The following is a 23924-nucleotide window of genomic DNA, read 5'->3' on the forward strand; positions in this document are numbered from 1 at the left end:
TTAAAAAAGAAATCTCTTTTTCTTATCTTACTGCATTCACTTCCAAAATAATGCCAGATATCTTTGATAGGGGTAAGCCTTCTTGTCTTGTTCCTGATTCTAATGGGAAGACCACTGATGTTTCATTTCTTCCTATCCCAATATTATGTAACTGGATTGTACTTATTGAGCAAGGCCTAAAGTGTAAAAGTGAATTTATTACAAGACTAGAATCACGAATCTTCAGAATTAGAAGATAATGTGGTTCACCACCACCACTTCCAATGCTCCAAACCCCGAACCCTCCCCCAACACACACAAACACACACTCAAAAAAAAGTTGTGGTTCAGATCTCTGTATATTCAAACCTGGAAAAGTTGGGAGTCAACATGGCAGGTGGAACACCTACCTCACCAGTTACTTCCTAAATGGCCTCGGACAAGTCACTTAGCATCTAGGATCCTGAATTTCTCCTCAATAAAATGGTGAAAATGATACACATCCCAGAGAGTTTCTTAAGGGGATCAGATGTGCTAATATGAGCACATCATATGTTAGGAATGGGAAGAGGAGGTTACATCAATAGGTTTCCAGCCATGTTGTTAGTGGTAGAAGCGGTACCAGAGCCTCTCTCTTTGTGAAGCAGATTCTCCTCAGGCCACAACAAGCCCTGCGTGTCAGACTGTGCCCTGTTACACCAACCCAAACACTGTTACCAGAGCCAAACACTGTTACAGTGCTGTCTTGAGATGTAACTCTTTCTGCACAAATGGCATTATTATCATCCGTTATGTGTGGCTTTGGGGTTAACTCCTCTCCATGTCTATTCAGATCTAACCTTCTCCATCACAGTCAGCAACCTTGAATTGTATATTAAGCATCCTTGCTGACCTATATTTGCATATCACTGCAGTTCCTAGAAATTTCAACTACTCTTGAAGCAGTTAGTTTTTTTTCTGATTTCCTATATTCTATAATCACAATAGACTACATGGTTGAAGAAATGCCAGTCCTTTGGGTTGGGGTTAAAGACACAATTCAAAAAAGACTGTTAGCCATGAAAGCAGAGAGGAGAGAGGGGCAACATATCCTAGGGCTTGGATCTTGTTGCACATGAAGGGAAGCTGCAGGGCGAGCAGCTTTATACTTCTGAGGCCTTTGTGAAAGGTAAGTGGTGCAGGGCTTCTATGACCCCATGCTTGGCAGGAAACAGATGCTGCTTATGCCGTGGTGCTCCAAACCCACCCACCTCCCCCAGCTTGCCTATCTCATAAGAAATTTCAAACCCACACCCCCTGATTTCAAACTATATGACAAAGCTCTAATAATCAAAACAGTATGGTACTGGCACAAAAACAGACACATATATCAGTGGAACATAATAGAGAGCCCAGAAAGAAACCCTCGCTTATTTGTTCAATTAATCTATGACAAAGGAAGCAAAAATATACAATGAAGAAATGATCATCTCTTCAAGAAGTGGTGTTGAGAAAACTGGATATATGCAAAAAAATGAAACTGAACCCCTCTCTTATACCATATACCAAAATAAACTCAAAATTATTAAAGGCTTAAATATAAGACCTGAAACCATAAAACTCCTAGAAGAACACATAGGCAGTAAACTATATGACATGTCTTAGTGATATCTTTTTTGTTATTACTTTTTTGGTATTTCCCCTCGAGCAAAGGAAATAAAAGTAAAAATAAACAAATAGGACTTCATCAAACTAAAAAGCTTCTGCAGAGCAAAAGAAACCAGCAAAACAAAAAGACAACCTACTGAATGGGAGAATATATTTGTAAATGATATATCTAATAAGGCTTTGCTACCCAAAATATGTAAGAAAATTCATACAGCTCAATAACAAAAAAATATACGATCCAATCAAAAAATGAGCCAAGAACATGAAGACACATTTCTCTAAAGAAGACATAAAAATGGCCAACAGACATATGAAAAGATGCTCAACATCACTAATCATCAGGGAAATACAAATCAAAACCATAATGAGATACCATCTTACACCAGTCAGAATGGCTCTTATCAAAAAGTCAACAAATAAGTGTGTAACGAGGATGTGGAGAAAAGGGAACATTTGTGCACTGTTGGTGGAATTGTAAATTGGTGAAGCTACTATAGAAAACAGTACGGAGATTCTTCAAAAAACTAAAAATAGAAATATCATATGACTCAGCAATTCCAGTTCTAGGTATTTATCCAAAGAAAATGAAAACATGAGTTCAAAAAGAAATATGCATCCCTATGTTTATTGCAGCATTATTTACAATAGCCGAGATATGGAAGCAACCTGATATACATCAACAGATGAATGGTAAAAGAATTTGTGATATATAATGGAATATTCCTCAGCAATAAAAAAGGAAATATTGCCATTTGTGGCAATATGTGAAATAAGTCAGACAAAAATACCACATTATTTCACTTTTATGTGGAATTTTTAAAAATAAAAACAAACAAGCAAAACAAAACAAAAACAAACTCATAGAAACAAAGAACAAACTGATGGTTGCCAGAGGGGAGTGTGGTGGAGTAAAGGGTGAAAAAGGTGCAGGAGAATATAGTCAATAATAGTGCAGTAACTTTGCACCGTAACAGATGGTCACCAGATTTAATGTGGTGAGCATATTGTAAGATATATAAATGTCAAATCACTGTCACACACCTGAAACTAATATAATATTGTATGCCAACTATACTTTAATTAAAATTTTAAAATTAGAAAAAAAGATTAAATAAAAAGAAACTCCAAATCCAATGAGCACCTGTTTGCATCACAGGATATGCCATCGGAGATGTTTTCAAATCTAAGGTGCATCAGAGTCGGCTGAGGGCTTATTAAAACACAGAGCAGTTGCCCCATCCTTGGAGTTTGACTCAGTAGGTCTGGGTGAGGCCCAAGAATTTTCATTTCTAACAAGTTCTCAGGTGATGCTGATGCAACTGGTCTAGGCACTACATCAGATGAAGAACCACTGCTCTAGCTAATGCCCAAGATTAGGTACTTCAGGGACAGATACGGACCCTCTCTGCTCATCTATATAACACAAGACAGTGATGCCCACATCCTATAGGATTGCTGAGAAGAATAAAAGGGAACCATGCAAGCAGGAGTCTTTTGTCGACTGTAAAGTACCCTACAAATAAATAGTTATTGTTATTACAGCTTCATAACAGATTCATTCCTTAATAATTAACTGTGGTGTCTTCTTCTCCTCCTACTCCTACTCCTACTCCTTCTTCTTCTTTATTGTTTTTACAACTCTAGTAATTTTATTTATTTTTAAGGGTTTCCTCACCTTATTTTCCCAAAGAACAGGCCTTTCCCTTTGAGTTCCAGTGTTACTGAGTCTGACTCACCTTCCATGGGTGTATTCACACATTTGGACCCAAGCTGCTCATTGCCATCCTTAGGCACTAAGAAGAAAATAAAAACAATTGTGGTACATGGCACTAAATTCTCACATTACTCAATCGAAAGTCATGAACTTCTCAATCACAAGAGTTAAGAACAAATGAGGAGAAACACCAACTAAGCAGTTTATCAGTGGTCATCAACGAACTAAGATTCTACAGTCCGTTTTACCTCCTCTTCCCCTGATCTTTGCCATCTGAACATTAGGCTCCATCCCAGAATCTCCCCGATATTCAGGCAGATGCAGAGAAAGAAAATGAGATGCCCTTTGAAAGGGGACAGAAACCACTGAAGGTCTTGACAAAGATCCTTCTGCATTTGCTATGTAATTCAAGTCATCACAATATCTTTCTTTACTTCAGAGCTGTGGACTGGTAGGCAATCATTATATTATTGCTATGTCGGAGGAGAAAGAACCAGTCCATGGAGTCAGAAAGCCCTGGTGCAATCTTTATTCTGCTTTGGACACATCATTTAACTTCTCTAAGCCTTAGCTTTTATATCTGTAAAATAGAGATACCACTATTTGCTTCACAGAGTTGTTTTGAAGGATAATGTATGGGATGTCACTCACTGCCTAACAGATGAGGTGTTTAATAAGTGATATTGGTGAAATCTTCTTTTCCTCAGCTTTATTTTTTCATGTGGATGGATCCCCACTAAAGAGCATGACCTTGGGGCCCCATCCCTCAGCCTTCCAGTGCAGCTGGCATGAGTTAATTCTGGATTAGTAAATTTGGCAAAAGGATCTAGAGACATGTGGCTCAGCCTCTTATTTCTTTATTGAAGACAGTGAGTGATTTAGAGCTTCTCACCTATGACAAAATGTGTTTTCCTCTGCCCTCAGCCATAGAGTACGCCAACAGACCCATTCTCCTGAATTAGTGGGCAACTCTAACTCAAGGGCAATTCGGCAAGCCTTGTGACCAGCTCTACACCGTGCCCATATCACTATTTCAGTAATAAAGGTGTTACGTTGATCTCTTTTCGCCTAACTCTTGTGTCTATATCTTAATTGGTTCTGACATCAGGGAAGAGGGATATTGTCTACTAGCTTCCTACGTTCCAGCAATAGTTATTATCATCTCAACAATGAACTAAATTATTTCCTCTTTCTAAGTCCATGGTCCAGAAGGAATAAAACAGAGAGAGACACTTCCCTCCACTTACTGTAGTTCTCTGCCAGGACAGGCACCAGACCACACTTGCCTGCCGTGTAGATAAATCCTCCATCTAAGGTCATGGCATCAGCTTCTCCTTTCTGAAGTTAAGAAATAAATCAATAGCACAACAATGAGGCTGTTATTTTTCTCACTGACCCTCAGAGGTTTCCACCTCACTGGCTTCATGTCACATGTCCTTGTGATTAACCAAATCGTAGCTCACCCCCAAAGCTCCGGCCACATAAACATGGATTTAGAAAAATGGACATGCGTTTGGCTTGTTGACCCAGGAGCAAGAGCCCAACCCAGGTCATGCTCCTTGAACATCTCTGTTTTCTCATGAGATCCATGCTGACTGCTGGACATACTCTCGCTATATCTACACTATAGCATTGTCACTCAACAATCCACATGGCCAGACTCAAAGACTGCATTAATCTGTTCCTATGGAACGTGTGTTCTTCCATATGGCAGAGTTCGATTCTGTTCCCATAACTCCACTAACATTACACTCAGAGGCCCGACAAGCAAAAATTTTCAATACATAATTTGTCTACTTAAATAATTCATTACAGGCATACCTCAGAGATATTGTAGTTTGGTTCCAGACCACCATAATGAATTGAATATTGCAATAAATCGAATATCACAATAAAGCAAGTCACACAGATTTTCTAGTTTCCCACAGCATGTAAAAGTTATGTTTACACTATACTGTAGTCTATTAAGTGTGCAATAGCATATGTCTAAAAAGCAATGCACATACTTTAATAAAAAATACTATATTGCTAAAAAATGCTAACCATCAGCTGAGCCTTCAGCAAGTCTTAATCTTTTTGCTGGTGGAGGATCTTGCCTTCAATCTGCAAAAAAATCCAATATCTACAAAGCTCAATAAAGCAAAGCACAATAAAACAAGGTATGCCATAATAATTAACTTATTTTAATGAATGAATTTTTCCAACAGAGCAAAAAATGTATACTTACAGTCATAAATAAGGTCATTGATAAAAAAAAAACCACACAGAGACATACACACACTTTGCCTTTGATCTGTTAACTGCCTTTCTAGAAATCTATTTCTTTTTAAATCTACTATTTAAGACAGCAGCAATTATAGAAGGAAAAACTAGCCGTGTTCTTACCATGTGCCAAGACCTTTTCTAAACACTTTATAGTGATTCCCTCCTGTATTCCTCATAAAACCCAATAAGATAGGTACTATAATTTCCTCTCTTTTATACAGTAGTAAACTGAAGCAGAGAGGGGTTAAATAATTTGTCCAATAAATATGAAGCCACTAAGACTTAAACGTAGGTAGTTTAATTCCTTAGCTTCTGCTCATTACCACTATGCCATGCAGCCTCCAGGAAGGACTACTCCAAAGGACACATCCCTAAACACTGTTCTGCAGACATTTTCACTCATTTTATCCACCATAGAATGGGTGAAAAATCTACCTCATGGGGTTTATCATGAGGATTGAATGAGTTAATCAAGTTAAGAGTTCATAAACATGCTTGGCACATAGTAAGTAACTCCAGAAATATTAGCTGTCATTAATATTAAACACATACTCAGAAATATTGACAGCTAAAGAACAAAATCTTCACTCTTGTATTATCTATAATAGAAAATAATTTGGAAATATTTCAAATTTAGACATTTAGAAATTGGTTAAATAAAGGCAGAAATACTTGGTGGAATATTATACAGCCATTAAAATATATATATTTTTAAAACTTTTTGGGTGACATTAATAAAATTATATAGGTTTCAAGCATTGGTTAAATAAAGGCAGAAATACTTGGTAGAATATTATACAGCCATTAAAAATATATATTTTTAAAACTTATTGGGTGACATTAATAAAATTATATAGGTTTCAAGTATACAATTCAGTAATACATCATATGTATATTGCATTGTGTGTTTACCACCCAAAGTTAAATTTCCTTCTGTCACCATATATTTGACCCCCTTTACCCTTATCTACCTCTCCCTAAAAACATTTTAAATGAATACTTCATTATCTAACAAAGTACACCAACTGTGCTCAAGAATTTAAGTAATAATGACAATAGCTAACGTTTATTGTCTACTTCCTATATGCCTGGACATGTTATGAGCACTCGAATTCATTTCATCTTTATAGATGACAAATTTAGGAGACTGTATAAATTGCAAGATCTTAATCTTATGGGTTGGTCTCAGGGAGGTTTACTAAAATTAGAATCTTTTTTTCTAAGAAAAGTCTGTATGTCTTCTAAGTTTGTCAAATTTTCAGTGTTTTACTTATGAATTTATTTTTTCTAATCACAAAAGTATTATCTGTTCACAGAGAAATGGAAAGTTAATAACATAACTTTATAACTCAAAAATTATGTGGTGATGATCTGCGAGTTATGAAGTTGTGAATATTATTTCTTTTTTATTTCTCTTCCAGGGTGTAATATTTTTTATCACCAGAAAAAAAATTAAACTTTCAACTAAAGGACTAAAAAGTTGATTTGCTTTCACAATCCACAGGGCCCTGACCGCATCCTGGGATGTCACCCCACTTCCTACAGGTCCTAGGCAGGACACCACTCAGCTCCCCGGTCACCAGAACTGAGCACCAAAGAAATCTGGGCCTTGGGCTGGCTCTTTGTTTCTGCCAGGCCCTGAGTTCAGAGGGCATGTGAGGTGGAGTGGGATGGGGTGGGGTGGGGCTTTGGATGGTGGGGTCAGCACACAACAGTTGCATCTCAGCCTTGAGGCTGAGGGGAAGGTGTCTGGGAAGACTCGGCAAAAGCGCCATGTGTCTGGGTGTCTGAGCCCAGCTGTGGCGGCAGGGCCCTGCTTACCACAATGGCAGCTATGCAGTCTTCGATGGTCTCCTCTGTGGTGCACCGCAAGGCACCACCACTCACGGCACTCCACTCATCGCACTTGGCCCTCTCGTGGTGGCCCACTGCACACCACTGCACCCTCTGGGGGTCTTCTGCACCTAGGAGGGGTGCAGGAGAGTCAGGGATCCAGACAGAGCTTGAAAATGGGTCTGGGGGGTGAGTGCCACTGGCTACAGAGTGGCTGCCCAATGAGGCCCTCGCTGACAGCAGCAGTCTCATGCCCACGTCGCCACTCATTCCTGCCCTTCATCCGCCAGGAGAAATGATGAACTTGGTTCTCAGAAAGAGCAGTGAAGGCAGAACACTCCCCTCACGTCCCCAGGCATCATCTCCTCCACTGGGGAGGCCTCTCAACAGCAGCCCAGCTCAGAGCCTTCTGGGGTTTTCTCTTACAGGACTGGGTTCTCCCACCCAGGGACTGTTCCCCAGTTGGTCGTCATGTGTTCCCTTCTGGGGGGGCCCGCTTGCTCTCCCCTCACCTAATATCTTCACTCACCACTGTGTGCCCACATCTAACATAGTGAGTGGCTTTTGTAGATGTGCAATCACTAGTGGTTGACTAAATAGAGGAGAAAAAAAGAGAGAAAGAAGGAAGAAATGAACTATAGGGATTGAGAGGAAGGCAAGAGATGGATTAAAACCGTCCAAAATTCTAGTTCTGCTTCTGATGGCAGCAGAGGCCGTGTTCCCACTTCAGTTTAGGAGGGCGATTTTCCCTGTCGAAGAGACCTGTTGTTGGGTAGGGCGACTCTGGTTAATACAAAGAAGCCAGAACCATCATTACTCCCAGTTGTCTGTAATCTGAAGTTAAGTAGGCCCTTTTCCCCAGCTCAGCAGAAAATCCCCTCATTAACCCAGTGCAGTTGGTAGCTCCCTTGGGCTCTGCAGGCCAGTGAAGGTTGGGTGAAGGGAGGCTTGCAGGCACCGGGACAGCCTCTATGACCCCCACTCTGCCCCACTGCCCTCCCAGGACCTTACACACCTCTCCATAGATGCTGAATAGCAGCAAAATACTCATATCCCAAGTACAGCTTAGCATCCATCTTAGGTGGGACTCTTAAAAACCCATGGGCTGCATCCGTAAACAGCAGGTCCTTCCCATGAGGAGAGCTGAAGAGCTGGAACCCTGCTGACTTGGCTTTCCCAAAATTTTCCTGTTCAAAGAATAAGAAGAAACAGTGAAGGCGGGAGGCTGGCACAGAGAGGCAAAGGGAAAACAAACCCGAAACCAGACAAGGAACACAGAAAGGGAGAAAAGCATGACTGCCCGAGAGTGAATACAGTGGCCAAGGCCGTCTGAAGTTCCGTGACTCACGAGGCTCTCAAGTCTCTCTCCAGGGAATGCTTTACTCAAATCCCAGCTTGTCTGCCTTGTACGGCCTCAGGGAAACTGCCAGGGGCTTCCCCGAGATCTGTATGAAGGGGCTAGAGGTTGCCATGTGCCAGGCAGCTGGCCCTCTCCAATGCTGTGTTCCCACAGGGCAGTCAGTGAAGGCTGCCTCAGTCCTGGCCGTCTGATTGCCCGAAGTGGCTCTGGTGGTCTTTATCCTGGAGCAGCTGATGATCTAAACCCTGACATTGAGGCCAGAGGTCAAGAGTCCTGGGCTCCTCTCCCACCCTAGGCATGCCACAGAAGGATTTCAGGCAGACCCTTCTCCCTTTTGGCTTCCAGAAAAACAAAGGGCCCTTTGCCTATGACTCCCGCTGACTGGCCCAAAGCTGTTCCTGACTGTAGCTGATGGCACCACCTACCCGCATGCTCTTTCCAACGTCTGTCTGCTTTTTGCTCTTGCAGTGGCTCTGCAAGAAATGTTCCTGCTGCCTTTTCTGGTAAACCCCCCACACTTCCTTGGGGTGCACATAGCTTATTCCCCAGGGCCCAGGAATCCTCCCAGGTACACCCTGCATATCAGTCCCTCTGTCCTCTGCAAAGTACATAATCCATGTCTTCAAGGTTGTGCCATCCCATTGGTGATCATTTGTATGTGTCCACATTTGTCTGTGAGCAACTCGAGAGCAGGTCTGTGTCTAGTTCATCTCTGAACCCCCAGTGCTGAACAGAGAGTGCTGACAGGGATGGGACAGGGTGATGAATGAGGGCTGGCTAGGAGGGACTGCTGCCAACTCAGGACAGAGAGAAGGATGCTCATGGAGGGGTACCTGCCTCTGAGGGAAGTCAGGAGAGTGGGATCACAAGCCAATAGGATAATAGGAGAGCACTTCATGGGGAAGGGACATCTGCACTGCATCCTGAGGATCAGTTTAGAACTGAAAAGAACACCGTGGGGCAATGAGGAACTTCTGCACAGTTTTTTGTTGTTGTTGTCGCTAGGCGAAGGTTTTATGGCCTTTGCCGTCTATAACATACACAGACTGGGTGGCTTTCAGTGAAGAGGATGATATGTGGTGTGGTTCCTGCTGTGTCCTGAACCCAGAAGGACTTCCAGAGTGGCTATCAGAGAAGGAAAGAAAATACCCAGAATCCAAGCAGAGACCACCGCCCCCCGCCCCCCGCCACCCAGCAGGAGGGAAGGGTGGTTGATGGTGGTACCTGGGCCTGGTTGAGAAGCTCCCAGATCAAGTCCTCTTTGCCGCCCACACTTCGAGCCACGATGGCATGAGAAGGGACCTGGGCCAGGTAGCACTCCTCATATTTGTCCACTGGCTTCCGGGTGTTGTCCAGGCAGAGCAGCTCATACTGGTCCCTGTCAGCCTGGCGTGCCAGGTTCTCTGGGGGAGAAAAGCCCAGAGGAGCTGACTGACTACAGGCACAGCCTTCGGCTGCGGTCCCCCTTCCTCACTGAATCACAAACTATTTGACCTTGTTGAAATAACTTTCTAAGCCAGGATGGAACTGCTCTTGCCCAGGATACCACATCAATAATCTGAAACTTAGATAACTTCCACGTCCCTGTAAACTCTCTGCTTGACCAGAAACGCAGCATCCAGCCAGACTCCAAACGCCAAGCCAGCTCTGGGCTCTACACCACTTTCTTTGTTCCTTCTCACCCCAAACAATGTTGGCTATATGGTCCTAGCCAATCAGATAGTTTTTATTTGTCTCTCCCTTGTTCTTTATTCTTTATCCTATAAAAACCTCTTAGCTTCCTCCTCCGTTTGCAGTTCTGCCTGCTTCATAAAGTGTTAATAAAGTTTGTTTATGTCACCTAAATTGTCTTCTTTAATAATTCTTTTAACAACCCGAAGAGGACTGAAAGAGAATCTTTTCCAGATACATTTTCTACAGGTGAGGACCGTGAGGCCTCAGGAGATGAAATGACTGACTCTCAGTGCAGACAGACACAGGGCTGGGAGGCATGCTTGGCCCGAGGCCCTCTGGCTTCCTCTGTCCCTATGGCTCTGCTAATATGAAAGGTGACAGCAAATGTTTGCTGAGCACTCACAGCACACCAAAGACTGTGCTGAAGTTCCTCTGTGCTCTGTCATTTAATCCTCATAAAAGCTGGGGGAGGCCAGTCATGTGATTATCCCATTCTAGAGAGGCGGAAACAGGTTTAGAGAGTTGAGGTAACTTGTCAAACTCTCCGCTAATCTAAGCCTGACACATTGCCATGCTAGGACAACCCAGGTCCCCCACTGTGCAACACTCCCCTGAAGATAGAAGTGGCTGGAAAAAGGTGGTAGAAGCGTTGAGGGATGGACAGAGGCCTAGGGGCCCAGGCAGGGCATTCTTATAGGTACAAAGAAGGACCAGAAAACCTCGTAAGAAAAACAAGCTCTTCGGTTCCCCTTGTCTCGCTATTAGAAGGTGTTCTTGGTTGAACTGTATCCCCCCAAGATTCGTATGTTGAAGTCCTGTAACCTTGTTTGGCAATCGGCATTGCAGATGTAATTAGTTAAGATGAGATCTTACTGGATTGGGGTGGCCAGGTATGACTGGTATCCAGTATGATTGGTGTCCTTATAAAAAAGAGGAAACTTGAACACAGACAGACATGCACACAGAAGGAATGCCACGTGAAAAGAAAGACGGAGATTGGGGTGAGGCAACTACAAGCCAAGGATTACCAAAGATTGCCAGCAAACCACCGGAAGCTGGAGAAAGACAAGAAACAGATTCTCCCTCCTGGCCTTCAGAAGGAACCAACCCTGCCAACATCTTGACCTTGAAATTTAGCCTCTAGAACTCTATGAGGCAAAATTAAACAACAATAAATTTCTGTTGCTTCAGCCGCCCAGTTTGTGGGACTTTGATATGGTAGTCCTAGCTAACTTTTAGGTCTTTGGGGTTGATAAAATCTCACATTGAAAGAGAAGGAGCCCAATAGAGCTCTTGTGAATGGTTACAATTTTAGTTAAGTATGTCATGGAGAAAATACATTTAAAATCTTTATATTAAAAGCAAAAATTAAAATGATTTAGTCGTTAGAATTAAATTTAAAGAATCAATATGATCTAATAGTTTCAAAAATCGCTTTTCCGCTTCAGTCACTCAAGGGCCCAGGGGTGGTAGCAGCTAAGTACCAACACTCATTTTCACCCCTAAAGCCCTGTGGGTTGTCGCTTATAAACTTCTACTTAAAAGGTAATAAGGGAACTTGTATAACAGTGGAAAAGTGACTTTCAGCAAAGATAAATCGGCATGTTCTGGGACAACCTGTTGTTTCCAGAAAGTGAGGTTCTTTTCAAATGCTGTAGGGTGAGTGTTAGAAAATGCCTCCCACTGACATAACTGTGGTAACTGGAGCAACCAGAGTAAATAACAATGACAATTATTTGGAACAACCCTATCCTGGCAGATGAAACCCATAGATGACCCCACTCGTTAAAATTACTGATAATAAGACATGTATCAATTGCCAAAACGCCAACAAACCAGGTCAGTGTGTGGTAATGAGGGGACAGTGCATTGTGAATGGCTGAACAAGAGAACAACGTGCACGAAACTCCTATTTCGTGTTAAAGGAAGAAGTAGGTTATGAGGAACTAAAGCCCATGTAAAAAATAAGGACTTAAAATTTTCCTTGAGGTAGCAAACATTACTTTCATTGAATGAATCTAGTATAGTATAGTGAATATACATTTGGTTTTAAACATTTCGAGTGATACAAGTGTGTTTCGTACTTGATAGAAATTTAATTGCTTATAAAACCCCAAATTGGTGACCTCAAATTGTCTGAAAAAGTATTTCGTTTGTTTGTTTCTGATAATTGCCCAAAACTTTAGAAAGTATTTTTTCTTTACATAGGAATAAAGAAGAAATACATTTTTGTCCATGGTAATAATGCTTTTGCAATGGATTTAACTGAACGCGTGCTAATAAATTCTGAAATCATTATGATAATTTGTGTGTTTGCTTAAGGTATTTGAAGCATTTAGGAGCCATTTATAACAAAGCATTCAGGAGAACGTGATTAAATTTGAAATTGATATTTCGATGACTAAAAGAATTTGATTCTTAAAACTCATTTTGTTTTATTAGTTGTCAAGTACTGTTTAAATGTTCAGAAAATGTGTTTCATAGATTTATAGACTGAACAAATAGAGCCCTAAACAGGGTACAAATAACAGAAATGTTTTTATATGAAAACTCTTCCATTTCTTTAAAGATCTTGTCATTACTCATCTCTGGTTATAAGCAAACTTTCGGGCAAAAACCAGTTCCCATGGCCGGTTTGTGGCCCAGGTGATTCTTTCTCCATCCAGCACTTACCTAACACCGTCATATGACTCACGAAGCCCACATCCCCCACATCCTCCTGCAGACACCTGAGGAACAGGACAGCTGTAGTCAGGTGACTCTCCAAGAAAAGGCCTTGCCCCTCCCCCTTGCAGCCCTTCTAAGGTTCTGCCCCTGCCACAGGCCCACAGGGCTTTGCCCATAATTACCCAGGCTTCTATCTGCCCTCACAGAGGCAAAGGCCCTGACTAAGGGGTGTCTGAACCCCCACAGCTAAACCTGGGTCTGAAGGAGGCAGAAGCCCTGTAGCTACATCCCAGGCAACTCTGGGGAGCAATGGTGCAAAAGCAGGACCCGTGGCTTCGTCTTCAAAGGCAGTCAAAAGAAACTTTTTTTTTTTTTTGTAAATAAAGGTTTAAAGGCTTTTACATGGAGGATAAAAACTCTGGATAGCCTTGGGTTCCTAGTCAGTTTAGCTCTGGTTTTGAGCAGTAGCCATTTCTCTTACTGAGCATGGAGTATGGAGAGGTGTCTTCGGGGCAGAGAGGAGGGTGGGAGAAGCAAACACATGTCCCTGACACAGGGAGAGGCTCAGGCCAAAAAAAGTAAGCTGGAAGGTCCTGAACTTTAAGCCAGCTGGGAGCCTAAGCCTGTGTCTGGGGATCCCAGAGTCCCAGAGAAGAGTCTGGCCCCTCTGTCCTCCAGGAGGGCTGGAGAGGGTAACATAGGCAGACCAGGCTCTGGGGAGACATGAGGGGCTCCCACACAGAAGACTCTTCCTCACGATGGTTCCGAGGATGGGCCAAAGAGGATTCAGGGCCCTGGGTCTCACACTGTGCTGTGGGGTGTGGGGGTGGGGGTCTGCGCCGTTGACTGCATGGGCATTAGTTTCTCCATCTTTAGAGTGAGGGGGAGGAGCAGGGAGTCTCACTCACCTGAAGGCACCTGAGAAGCCAAAGTACGGTTCGTGGTTGGAGCAGGCACACTTGTCTGTCCCTTTCCCCGCACACAGTTGACACAGTTTGGGGAAGGCTGTCCGATCCGCACAGGGAACACAGCTGCCCGCAAAGAAGTTGGACGCTGCTGCTCAACACAGATATATGGGACATGAGGCATGAGCCAGCCTGGCCAGAGGCCATTACGGCTCCCAGTCCAAGCTCACGAGCGAACAGAGAGTGACCAGAACAAAACCAGCGTACCGGTCCCAGCTTGGCCTTATGTGTGTGCACTCTTCAAGATCAAGGGTTTCTAAAAATAAACCAATTAACCCGTTTTCCCACCCCCTCTCCAAAACCAGGCCTATGCCTGCCACCAAGAAAAACCTGTCTCAGGTTGCTGTCAGCTCCCCTCCGTGCCTTGTCACACTGGAACAGCTCAGAGACAGGTCTCCTTTGCAAGCCATGCCTAGGAAATGGGACACCTGCCTGGACAGGTACAGGCCAAGCTCATAGCCAGCGGACGGCAACCAGAGGAAGCTCCAGCAGAATGGGAAACACATCAGCCACAGAGAGGAAAGCACCCAGGAAGTGGACAATAGGGCCCAGCAATCTTGGCCCTGCCCAGAGCCCTCTGTCAGGCCAGATGCCCTTCCCCTTACTCCTCAGGACAGCCACCGCTGGGGTGTTGGGAGCTCAAAGAGTAGACTCAGCTGACACCTCCCAAGGGCTGCTGGTGCAGCAGACCCAACCAGTCTAAAGCTGGTTAACCTCCCACCTCCACCCAAGGGGCAACACACATGGCATGTCTGTGTGACCCCAGTGTGGCCTCTGTCGGCATGTAAAGAAGGGACATCTCCATGAACTTCTTGCCTGCTTACCTTTCTGAAGATTTTCCTGTGGCTCAGGCAAGTCCCAATAAAGTACGCCCATGGGGATGTTCCACCCAGCGGACCTGCCCAGGCCTGTGTGGCAGGACTTCTTGCCTTGAAGCTGGTTCAGCTGGAAGCCGCTGCCCTTCTTCACCACGGCCACAGCATAATAGCGGGTTTGTGGATCTGCAAAGAGACAACATGAAAGAAGCCCCTCAACCTGGGCCACAGGGAAACCGTGCCCGGCACTAATGGGCTCCTGACCAGGGAAGGGGAACCCAAAAAACACGTGTATGTTGGGTTGGGATCAGAATAACTTTTCCAGGCATGCAGGGAAAGAAAGACCACAGAGGGGACATTTGTAATAATCCTCCAGGCAGCCCTACAGGGGCAAGAAGGCCAGCAGCACATGTACCCCAAATGCTTTTTCCCACCCTGACCCTGCAGGGTGTCTGCCTATACCAATCCACCAAAGCCCCCCAGGAGACTGGAATTATGGCAAAAAGGCCACATTCCTGACTCCAAGTATTTTCTGTCCCCCAAAACAGGCCAGGGACAGTCAAGTTACTCATAGAAGAGATTCAAGGCTGTTGGGGCTCTGAGTATATGCTCTAGTGTGGTCGCTCCAGTGTGGTCTCTCCTCTGTCTGTGGACCTGTGGTTCTTGGAAGACTTCTCTGTACAGTCCTAAACTCTAATGGTTTGGGTCAGCCTGCACACAGCCCACTCTGTTTTCCAGAGAGCACATTTCCTGGCCCAGAATGTCAGTGTCAGGAGCACCAGTCCTTCAGTTGTGCCTGTGGGGGCCGATAGGACCCCCTCATTCCTCACTCACGCCCAAATGAGGAATGCTCATCAGTATCTAATCTCCATTACCTGCCTAAAGAAGACAAGACTCAGCATCTACCAGGAGAGAAGGGCCACAAACTCTCTCCTGGGCCCCCAGGGAGAACTTACTTTCTTTTGATCCGTAGAACTCTGCCACTACTGGCTTCAGGTTGTAGGGAGCCAGGCCAGCCTCATACACCAAACCTGCATCCAGTGTCACAGCATCAGCTTCATTTGCCTGAAAGGGAACAGACCAGACACCAGTGAAGCCCTCATTTCTACGAAGCCCCTCCGAAACCTCTGCCAGTGGCCATGACTGGTGGGGCTTCTTGGATCCGGGACCAGAAAAACCTTCAACTTGGCCAGACCACATACCACAGCATGAGCTTCAGTTGACTTTACCTCCCTAGTGAGGAGATTGGCCACAATGTTCCTATTTCTCCTGCATAAAGGAAGGAATTTGTCTCTTACTCAGGTCTGCCTGCCAGGCTCTTGTACGTGTTTACATTGAGAGGCCAAGTGCTTTCATTTGGGGACCTCTTTGCCTTGGGCCTTCTGCTGAGGTCTTTCCCAGGAGCCACTGTGAAGCCCTCCTGTGGGAGACTGGAGCTTTGACGACACTCTTCTCCACTCTGATTCAGTGCTCCGTACTGTTCCTTCCTGTCCTGGGTCCGTGTAACTGAGGAGTCTTTCGTTCATGGATTCGGCATTTTCTCTGGGTTTACCTTCTTGCTTTTACTCTGAACTAAGTTTTAAACGAATATTATTTCCTTTGCGGCTCATTGTTTGTTTAATCAACTACTCAAATATGTCACAGCTCACCTCTGTCCAACTCAGTTGTATTTTACACATTAAAAAATAGAGACACAGAAAGTTTAAGTCACCTTCTCAGGCCACAGAAAGTTTAGGTCGCTTCCCCACAGCTAGTAAGTCATGGAGCTGGGATTTAAATCCAGGCAGTATGTGTTTATTCCTTCCATTGCACTGTTACTTGCTGGAGCTTCTTTGGTTTTGTTTTTAGTTTCTGCTTTTACAAAATTTCAACCTTAAACTAATAGTTCACTTGAAATATTATAGGTGCCTTCCCTCTGGGTCTAGAATTTATTTTCTCGTAAACATGAAGCACTATTTGTTTATGTAGACACTTAATAACAAATGTTATTGCCTTCTTTCTTGCTTCAAATATCTTTAGTCAAAATGATTTTTCTAAAAGCCCTTGCCAGTTCTCAATGAATAGTTCTTATTAATTAAATCACAAGGCAGAATCTATAGCTCCATAATCTGAGTCGTGTTACAGGTTAAGTTTTTAAATGAATTAAAATAATAATGAAAGCCAAACTATATATTTGTCTATATAGTTTGAAACTTTTCTTTTTATTGTTGAGATTGTTTTTGTTGTTGTTTTATTGTAACAAAGTACATAATATAAAATTTACCATAGAACCATTTTTAAATGTACATTTCAGTGCCATTAAATATATTCATTCACGCAGTGAAGAACCCTTTAATTCCACAACTAGACAGCAGATATGAAACAATCTTTGAGGCTTCCTTGTTATCACAAAAGGTAGGTAAAACCTCCAGAGAGTCTCCATAGCTACCCCACACCCTACAGAATAAAAATAAATAAGCAAATAAACAAAAGCTTTTCCCAGGGCAGTGAGACTGGGGCTTTCTTGGCCAAGAGACCAGGATTCTGGGCAGGAATCACTGGAAACTCAGGGGCTCAGGAACCAAGGAACCAAGGCCTTACCCATGGGATTCTGAGGGGAACCCAAACCAACAGAAAGGAGGAAAAATAAAATCAAGCATTACCCCTCAAGTACAAATAACCAAACTCAAAGGAAGGTAAGCCACGATCTTAGGCATCAACAGGAAAACAGACTTGGGCCATCAAGGGCTGTGGATGTTGAAACTGTAGATGCAATAGAAAAGAGCTACCTATGAAGTATGTTGAAACTGTAGATGCAATAGAAAAGAGCTACCTATGAAGTATTTAGTTTTATGTACAAAGCATAAGCATGGAAATTACCAGGAATAAAAAGAGGAAAAATTAACAAAAATACAGCTGTCGAAATCAAAAGTAAATGGATGGGCAACAAATTGATTAGGCATGTTCAAAGTTTAAAAAACTATTTGAACTAATAAATGACTTCAGTAAAACTGCAGGATATAGAATCAACATATGGAAATCTGTTGCATTTCTATACACCAATAATGAATAAACAGAAGAAATTAAGAAAACAATCTCATTTACAATTGCATCAAAAAGCATAAAATACCTACTAAATTTAATGAAAGAGGTGAAAGACCTGTACTCAGAACTATAGGATGTTGAAGAAAAAAATTGGAGAGGATACAAATAAATGGAAAGACATACCTAATGTTTATGGATTGGAAGGATTAATATTGTTAAAATGTCCATACTACTTAAAGTAATATACAGAATTAATGCAATCCCTATTAAAATACTAATGGCATTCTTCTCAGAATTAGAACAACTAATCTTAAATCTATATGGTACCACAAAAGACCCTAAATAGCCAAAGAAATCTTGAAAAAGAACAAAGTAGGAAGTATTATACTCCCTGATATCAAACTATACTACAAATCTAAAATAATCAAAACACTATGGTACTGGCATGAAAACAGATATATAGGTTAATGGAACAGAATAGAGAGCCCACAAATAAGTCCTTGCTTATACAGTTAATTAATCAATGACAAAAGAGATGAGGATATACAATGGAGTAAAAACATTCTCTTCAGTAAGTGGTGTTGGCAAAACTGAACAGGTACAAGAAATGAAAATGAACCATATACAAAAATACACCATATACCATATACAAAAATAAACTCAAAATGAATTAAAAACTTAAATGTTAGACCTTAAATTTCAAAACTCCTAGAAGAAAACATAGGCAGTAAAGTTTTTGACATTGCTCTTTTTTACTTAAAGCATTATACAGATTTAATGCATTCCCCAACAAATTCCCATCGGTATGTTTAAAAGAATTACAACAAAAAAGGGTCAGATTCGTATGGTAACACAAAAAAAACTCGAACTGCCAAAGCCACCTTGAGAAAAAAGAACAAGTTTGGAGGCATCATTCTGCCTGACTTCAATCTATACTACAATGTGACAATAGTCAAAATAGCATGGCATTGGCAGAAAAATGGACACACAGATCAGTGGAATAGAATTGAGCGTCCAGATGCAAATCCATTTTTATATGGGTAAATAATTTTTGACAAAAGAGCTAAAAACATGCAATGGAGAAAGAAAAGCCTCTTCAAAAATTGGTGCTAGGAAAACTGGAAAGCCACCTGCAAAAGAATGACACTAGACTGTTGTCTATCACCACACACCAAAATTGACTTAAAATGGATTAAGGAGCTGAATATACAACCTGAAACAATAAATTGCATAGAACAAAACATAGAAAGTAAACTCATGGACCTTGGACTTAAAGAGGATTTTATGAATTTGACCTCAAAGGCAAGTGAAGTAAAAGCAAAAATAAATGAATGGGACTACATCAAACAAAAAGCTCTTAGCAATATCTTCTTTGAAAAATCTCAAACAAGAGAAACAAAAGAAAAAATAAACACATGTGACTACATCAAACTAAAATATTTTGCACAGTGAAGGAAAGTATAAAAAAAAACCCAAAAAGGCAACCTACTAAAAGGGAGAAAATATTCACAAATGACATATCTGATAAGGGTTTAATATCCAAAATACATAAAGAACTCATACAACTTAACACGCACACAAAAAAACAAACAATTCTATTACAAAATGAGAAGAAAACCTGAATAGACATTTCTCTCAACAGGACATACAGATGTCCAACAGACATATGAAAAAATGCTCAACATCATTAATTATCAGGGAAATGCAAATTGAAACCACAATGAGGCATCACCGCACATTTATCAGAATTGTTATCATCAATGAGTCAACAAATAATAAGTTCTGGCAAGGATGTGGAGAAAAGAGAATCATCGTACATTATTAGTAGGGTTATAAATTAGTGTGGCCACTGTGGAAAATAGTATGGAGATTCCTCAAAAAATTAAAAACAGAGCTGCCATATGATCCAACAATTTCACTTTGGGGTATTTATCCAAAGAAAACAAAAACAACAATTTTAAAAGATATATGTACCCCATGCTCATTGCAGCATTGCTAGTAATAGCCAAGATATGGAAATGACCTAGATGTCCATCAATAGATTAATGGATAAAGAGGATTGGAGATTACATACGTGTGTATGTGTGTGTGTGTATATACACACACATACACACACATATATATATATACACACACGCACACAATGGGAAATTATATGGAATAGTATTTAGCAATATAAAAGAATGTAATCTAGACAACATAGATGGACCAAGAGGGTATTATGCTAAGTGAAATAAGTCAGAGAAAGCGAAATACCATATCATCTAACTTATATATGGAATCTAAAAAATCAAGATAGTCTGAGATATGAGAAAGAATGGTAAACAAATTAAATGGCAAAAATGTTGGTAAATCCAAATATTCTCTCTCTCCCTCTTTCTGAGTTTTTGGGTATATATACACATACATATACATAGATACACACACACAAACACGCATACACACATATAAATGTATATTTATATAGTATCTACAAATATATGAAGTATCTACATTGTGGGGTTAAAAAAATAGACATAAAATATTGAATACTAATATCTAAACCGGGAAGAGGGAAGTCTGAGCTACTGTATTCCTGAGTCTTTTTAATATTTGACAAGGGGGAGAGATCAAAATTATTTTACTATGACACTTTGGTAAACTAAAATTACATAGTAAAAATTTAAGGGAAATCATTAAAGAATATAAATAAAGTGTTTAAATTCACTACCAATGAGGTGGGAGAATGGAAGAAAGGGAAAGCAATGCAAATGAACACGCATGTACACACACAATTTTTAAAAATCAGGTATCGGGGGGAATCAGGACTAAGAGAAATCAAAAGGTAATATGGCATAAATAAGTTCAATTTTATCCATAATAACAATAATTATTAATGGTCTAGTTTACCACGTAAAACAAATGAGATTGTCAGATTGCATTAATAAACAAAATCTAGCATTATACAGTTTTCAAAAGTTACACCTGAAACAAAAGCACACAGAAAGTTAAAATAAAGGAATCATTTTATCTAAAAGATATTGGAGGAGAATACTAACCACAAGAAAGTCCATGTAGTATGTTAATTTCAGAAAAAATAAAGTTTAGTCAAAAAGCACTGGCAGAGACAGAGACGATTTCACAATGATAAAACATCAAATTCACCAAGAATGATATAAATTATTCTTTCATATACTGCTAGTAGAAGTGGAAATTGAAACAACCACATTGGATTTGCTTTAAAATCAAATACGTCTGTCATTGTCTTAAAAGTCAAATATTCACATATCTCATGGCTCAGCAAGTCTGCCCCTATGTATATATTCAAGTGAAACTTTAATACTTGTGTCCCAGGAGATTTGTATAAAAATATCCCTTAAGCCTCAATTAGAATCCAAATGCCAAATGACCAAAAAAAACAAATAAATCGTGGTATATTCGCATAAGGAACTATTGTTGAGTTCTGAAAAGAAATGAACAATGGCTGCTTATTCAACAACATGGATGAACTTTAGCATAATATTGAGGAGGGGAAAGCATGTGTGAGAAGACAGCACATAATAATGTTATTTTCATAAATTTTTAAGAAGTATAACTATGCAATCACTCACACATACCTATATGTCTTAAAACCAAAATAAAAGGCAAAAAGTTCTTAGTATTCTATTTGCTCAGGATGGGGAAACACATGGGTCATTGTAAGGAGGGCCAGTGGGTTACACCACCCTAATGGCAGCATGCCCTTAGAAGCCAATGCTGCAGCTCAGTAGCCCTAGAAAGAAGCTATTGGCAATGATGAAATTTAGAGAAACTATGGTGGATTCATGGATAGTATGATTTTATATTATTCACATATTTAAAAATAAATAGAGGCATGCATGGACCAAAACTGAACATATGTCATAATTCAAACATATGTCATAATTCAAATATTATAATTAAGCAATGACAGTAACTGAGGTCCAATTTAAAAAAACAAAAAAAAACAAAAAAAACGGAACAGACCAGTTGTTTGCACCAAATCACTAATTCCTTGAGTTAATCGAGGTCCATCTGGCTCAGTCTACCTCTCCCACCTCACCCCTCCTTCCAGTCTCCTGTTTGTTCTGCTGCTGTCACCCTGGCTTCCCTACAGAAACCCAAAGAGGTCCGGCTCTCCCCCGTCTCAGGCCCTTTGCACATGCTGTTGTTCACTGCCTGGAGTATTCTACCCATGGCTCCTGGCAGGCTTACCCATGCTCCTCCCTGGGGTCTCAGCTTCCTTGTTCCCTTCCAGGCCAAAGCAAGTTTCCTGTGAAAGTCTCTGTCAGAGCATTCCACTTTTCCTCTTCGTTGTATGTCACACAATTTGATATTACATGTCTATTTTTTACATGTTTTTTTCCTCTCTTGCATATACTGTAAGCTCCTCAAGCATAAGGACTATGTGCGTTCAAACTCACCACTGCAGCCCTATTGCCCAGAACAGGGTCTGACACACATTTAAATGAGCAAGAACAAAGTCGAAGGAGTGAAGAGGATTTTGGAAAGTCTAGAAAACAAAGGATCAGCCATCATCTGCAATCACAAAAATTCCTCTTCTCTATGAGCATTATTCATCTAATTCCCATGATGTATGAAGAACTTCCAAAACAATGTTATATGATCATTTTGATAGCAAACATTCTTGTTTTTTCTTGAGTTCAGAGAACTTAATGCCTCAAAATAGTCCTCTTTCAGAGCATGCTGGATTTTGTTTTAAGACTTGTTAAAGATGATTACTCCTATTTCCATTTCTGAAGTGATTTTGTTAACAGTGGGGGTTACTGCCTCACACATCATCCTCCTATCTGTGAGTACAGACTTGTTCCAGAACAACAGGAGCCCAAGAAAGTATGGATTGTCTTCCACTCCCCTTTAGGCAGCATTGACTTACCATGATGGCCTTGATGCACTCAAGGTAGGAGCTTCTCTTCACACAGGTGACATGAGGGCCAGCCTCACGTAGGATTTTTTCCATACTGTCACGGAAACTGGAGCACTTACTGGCTTCATGATTTGAGATGGTGCACCACCTCACAGTTTTATCGGGGACAGCCAGACAAAGCCCTAGAGGAGAGAGGCCAAATGTGTAAGCGACCCACAGTGCTCACCTTTCTCTGCTGGTAGAAGAGGTTAAAGACAAGGTCAAAGGTTAGCTGAGTGGGGCAGACACAGATTGGATCAGCTACATGGCTCACATGAATTCTGGGTCCCATTTCTCTGATTGTACGTTTTCCCTTGGAGGAAAAATGCAAAAGCATCCCCCAAAAGTTAAACATACAATTACTATATGACTCAGAAATTCCACTCCTAAGTAAATACCCAAAAGAACTGAAAAAAGCTATTTAACCATGTGTAGTAAAAAAATATGGAAACAACCCAAACATATATCCACAAGTGAAGAAATTAACAAAATGTTTTATATCTATATGATGGAATATTATTCTCCCATAAAAAATGAAGTACTGCCACATGCTACAATGTTGATGAACCTCAAAAATATTATGTAAATGAGAGAAGCCAGACACAAAAGGTCACACATTATATGATTCCATAGCAATGAAATATCTAGAAATATCTATAGGTAAATCTATAGAGATGGAAATATCTATAGGTAAATCTATAGAGACGGAAAGCAAAGTGGTGGCTGGCAGGGCGAAAGGAGAGGAGAAAGAGTTTTAACTGCTACAGGAGTACAGGATTTTCTTTTGTGGTGATGAAACTATGTTGAAACTAGGTAGAGGTAGTAGTTACACCACATTGTGAATGGACTAAATGCCACCGAATTGTACACTTTTAAATGACTAATTAATTTTATGTTAGTGAGTCTTATCTCAAAAAAAGAAAGACAGAAAGAAAGAAAGACGGACGGACGGACAGAAGGAAGGAAGGAAGGAAGGAAGGAAGGAAGGAAGAAAGGCAGGCAGGAAGGAGTACCTATTAAAAACAGTGTATCCAAATAAACAGGCAAACATAACTCA

At 41.2% G+C, this 23924-nt stretch overlaps 1 protein-coding gene across 1 annotated transcript in view; it reads right to left on the reverse strand.

Moving 5' to 3' along the window:
• Window positions 1-22972, reverse strand: part of LOC102882618 (inhibitor of carbonic anhydrase-like) — a 32503-nt gene extending 9531 nt beyond the window's left edge. The window contains exons 1-10 of the mRNA XM_025043602.1: window positions 22838-22972; window positions 15876-15984; window positions 14929-15105; window positions 14048-14195; window positions 13146-13201; window positions 10023-10201; window positions 8454-8625; window positions 7430-7569; window positions 4588-4678; window positions 3363-3419 (exon numbers count right to left, since the gene is read on the reverse strand). Coding sequence (XP_024899370.1) covers window positions 3363-3419; window positions 4588-4678; window positions 7430-7569; window positions 8454-8625; window positions 10023-10201; window positions 13146-13201; window positions 14048-14195; window positions 14929-15105; window positions 15876-15984; window positions 22838-22921 — 1213 coding nt within the window. The 5' untranslated portion in view covers window positions 22922-22972. The remainder of the gene's footprint in view (window positions 1-3362; window positions 3420-4587; window positions 4679-7429; window positions 7570-8453; window positions 8626-10022; window positions 10202-13145; window positions 13202-14047; window positions 14196-14928; window positions 15106-15875; window positions 15985-22837) is intronic.
• Window positions 22973-23924: the final 952 nt, after the last annotated feature.

This window comes from Pteropus alecto, unplaced genomic scaffold, assembly GCF_000325575.1.
Source record: "Pteropus alecto unplaced genomic scaffold, ASM32557v1 scaffold92, whole genome shotgun sequence".
Taxonomy (NCBI): Eukaryota; Metazoa; Chordata; class Mammalia; order Chiroptera; family Pteropodidae; genus Pteropus; species Pteropus alecto.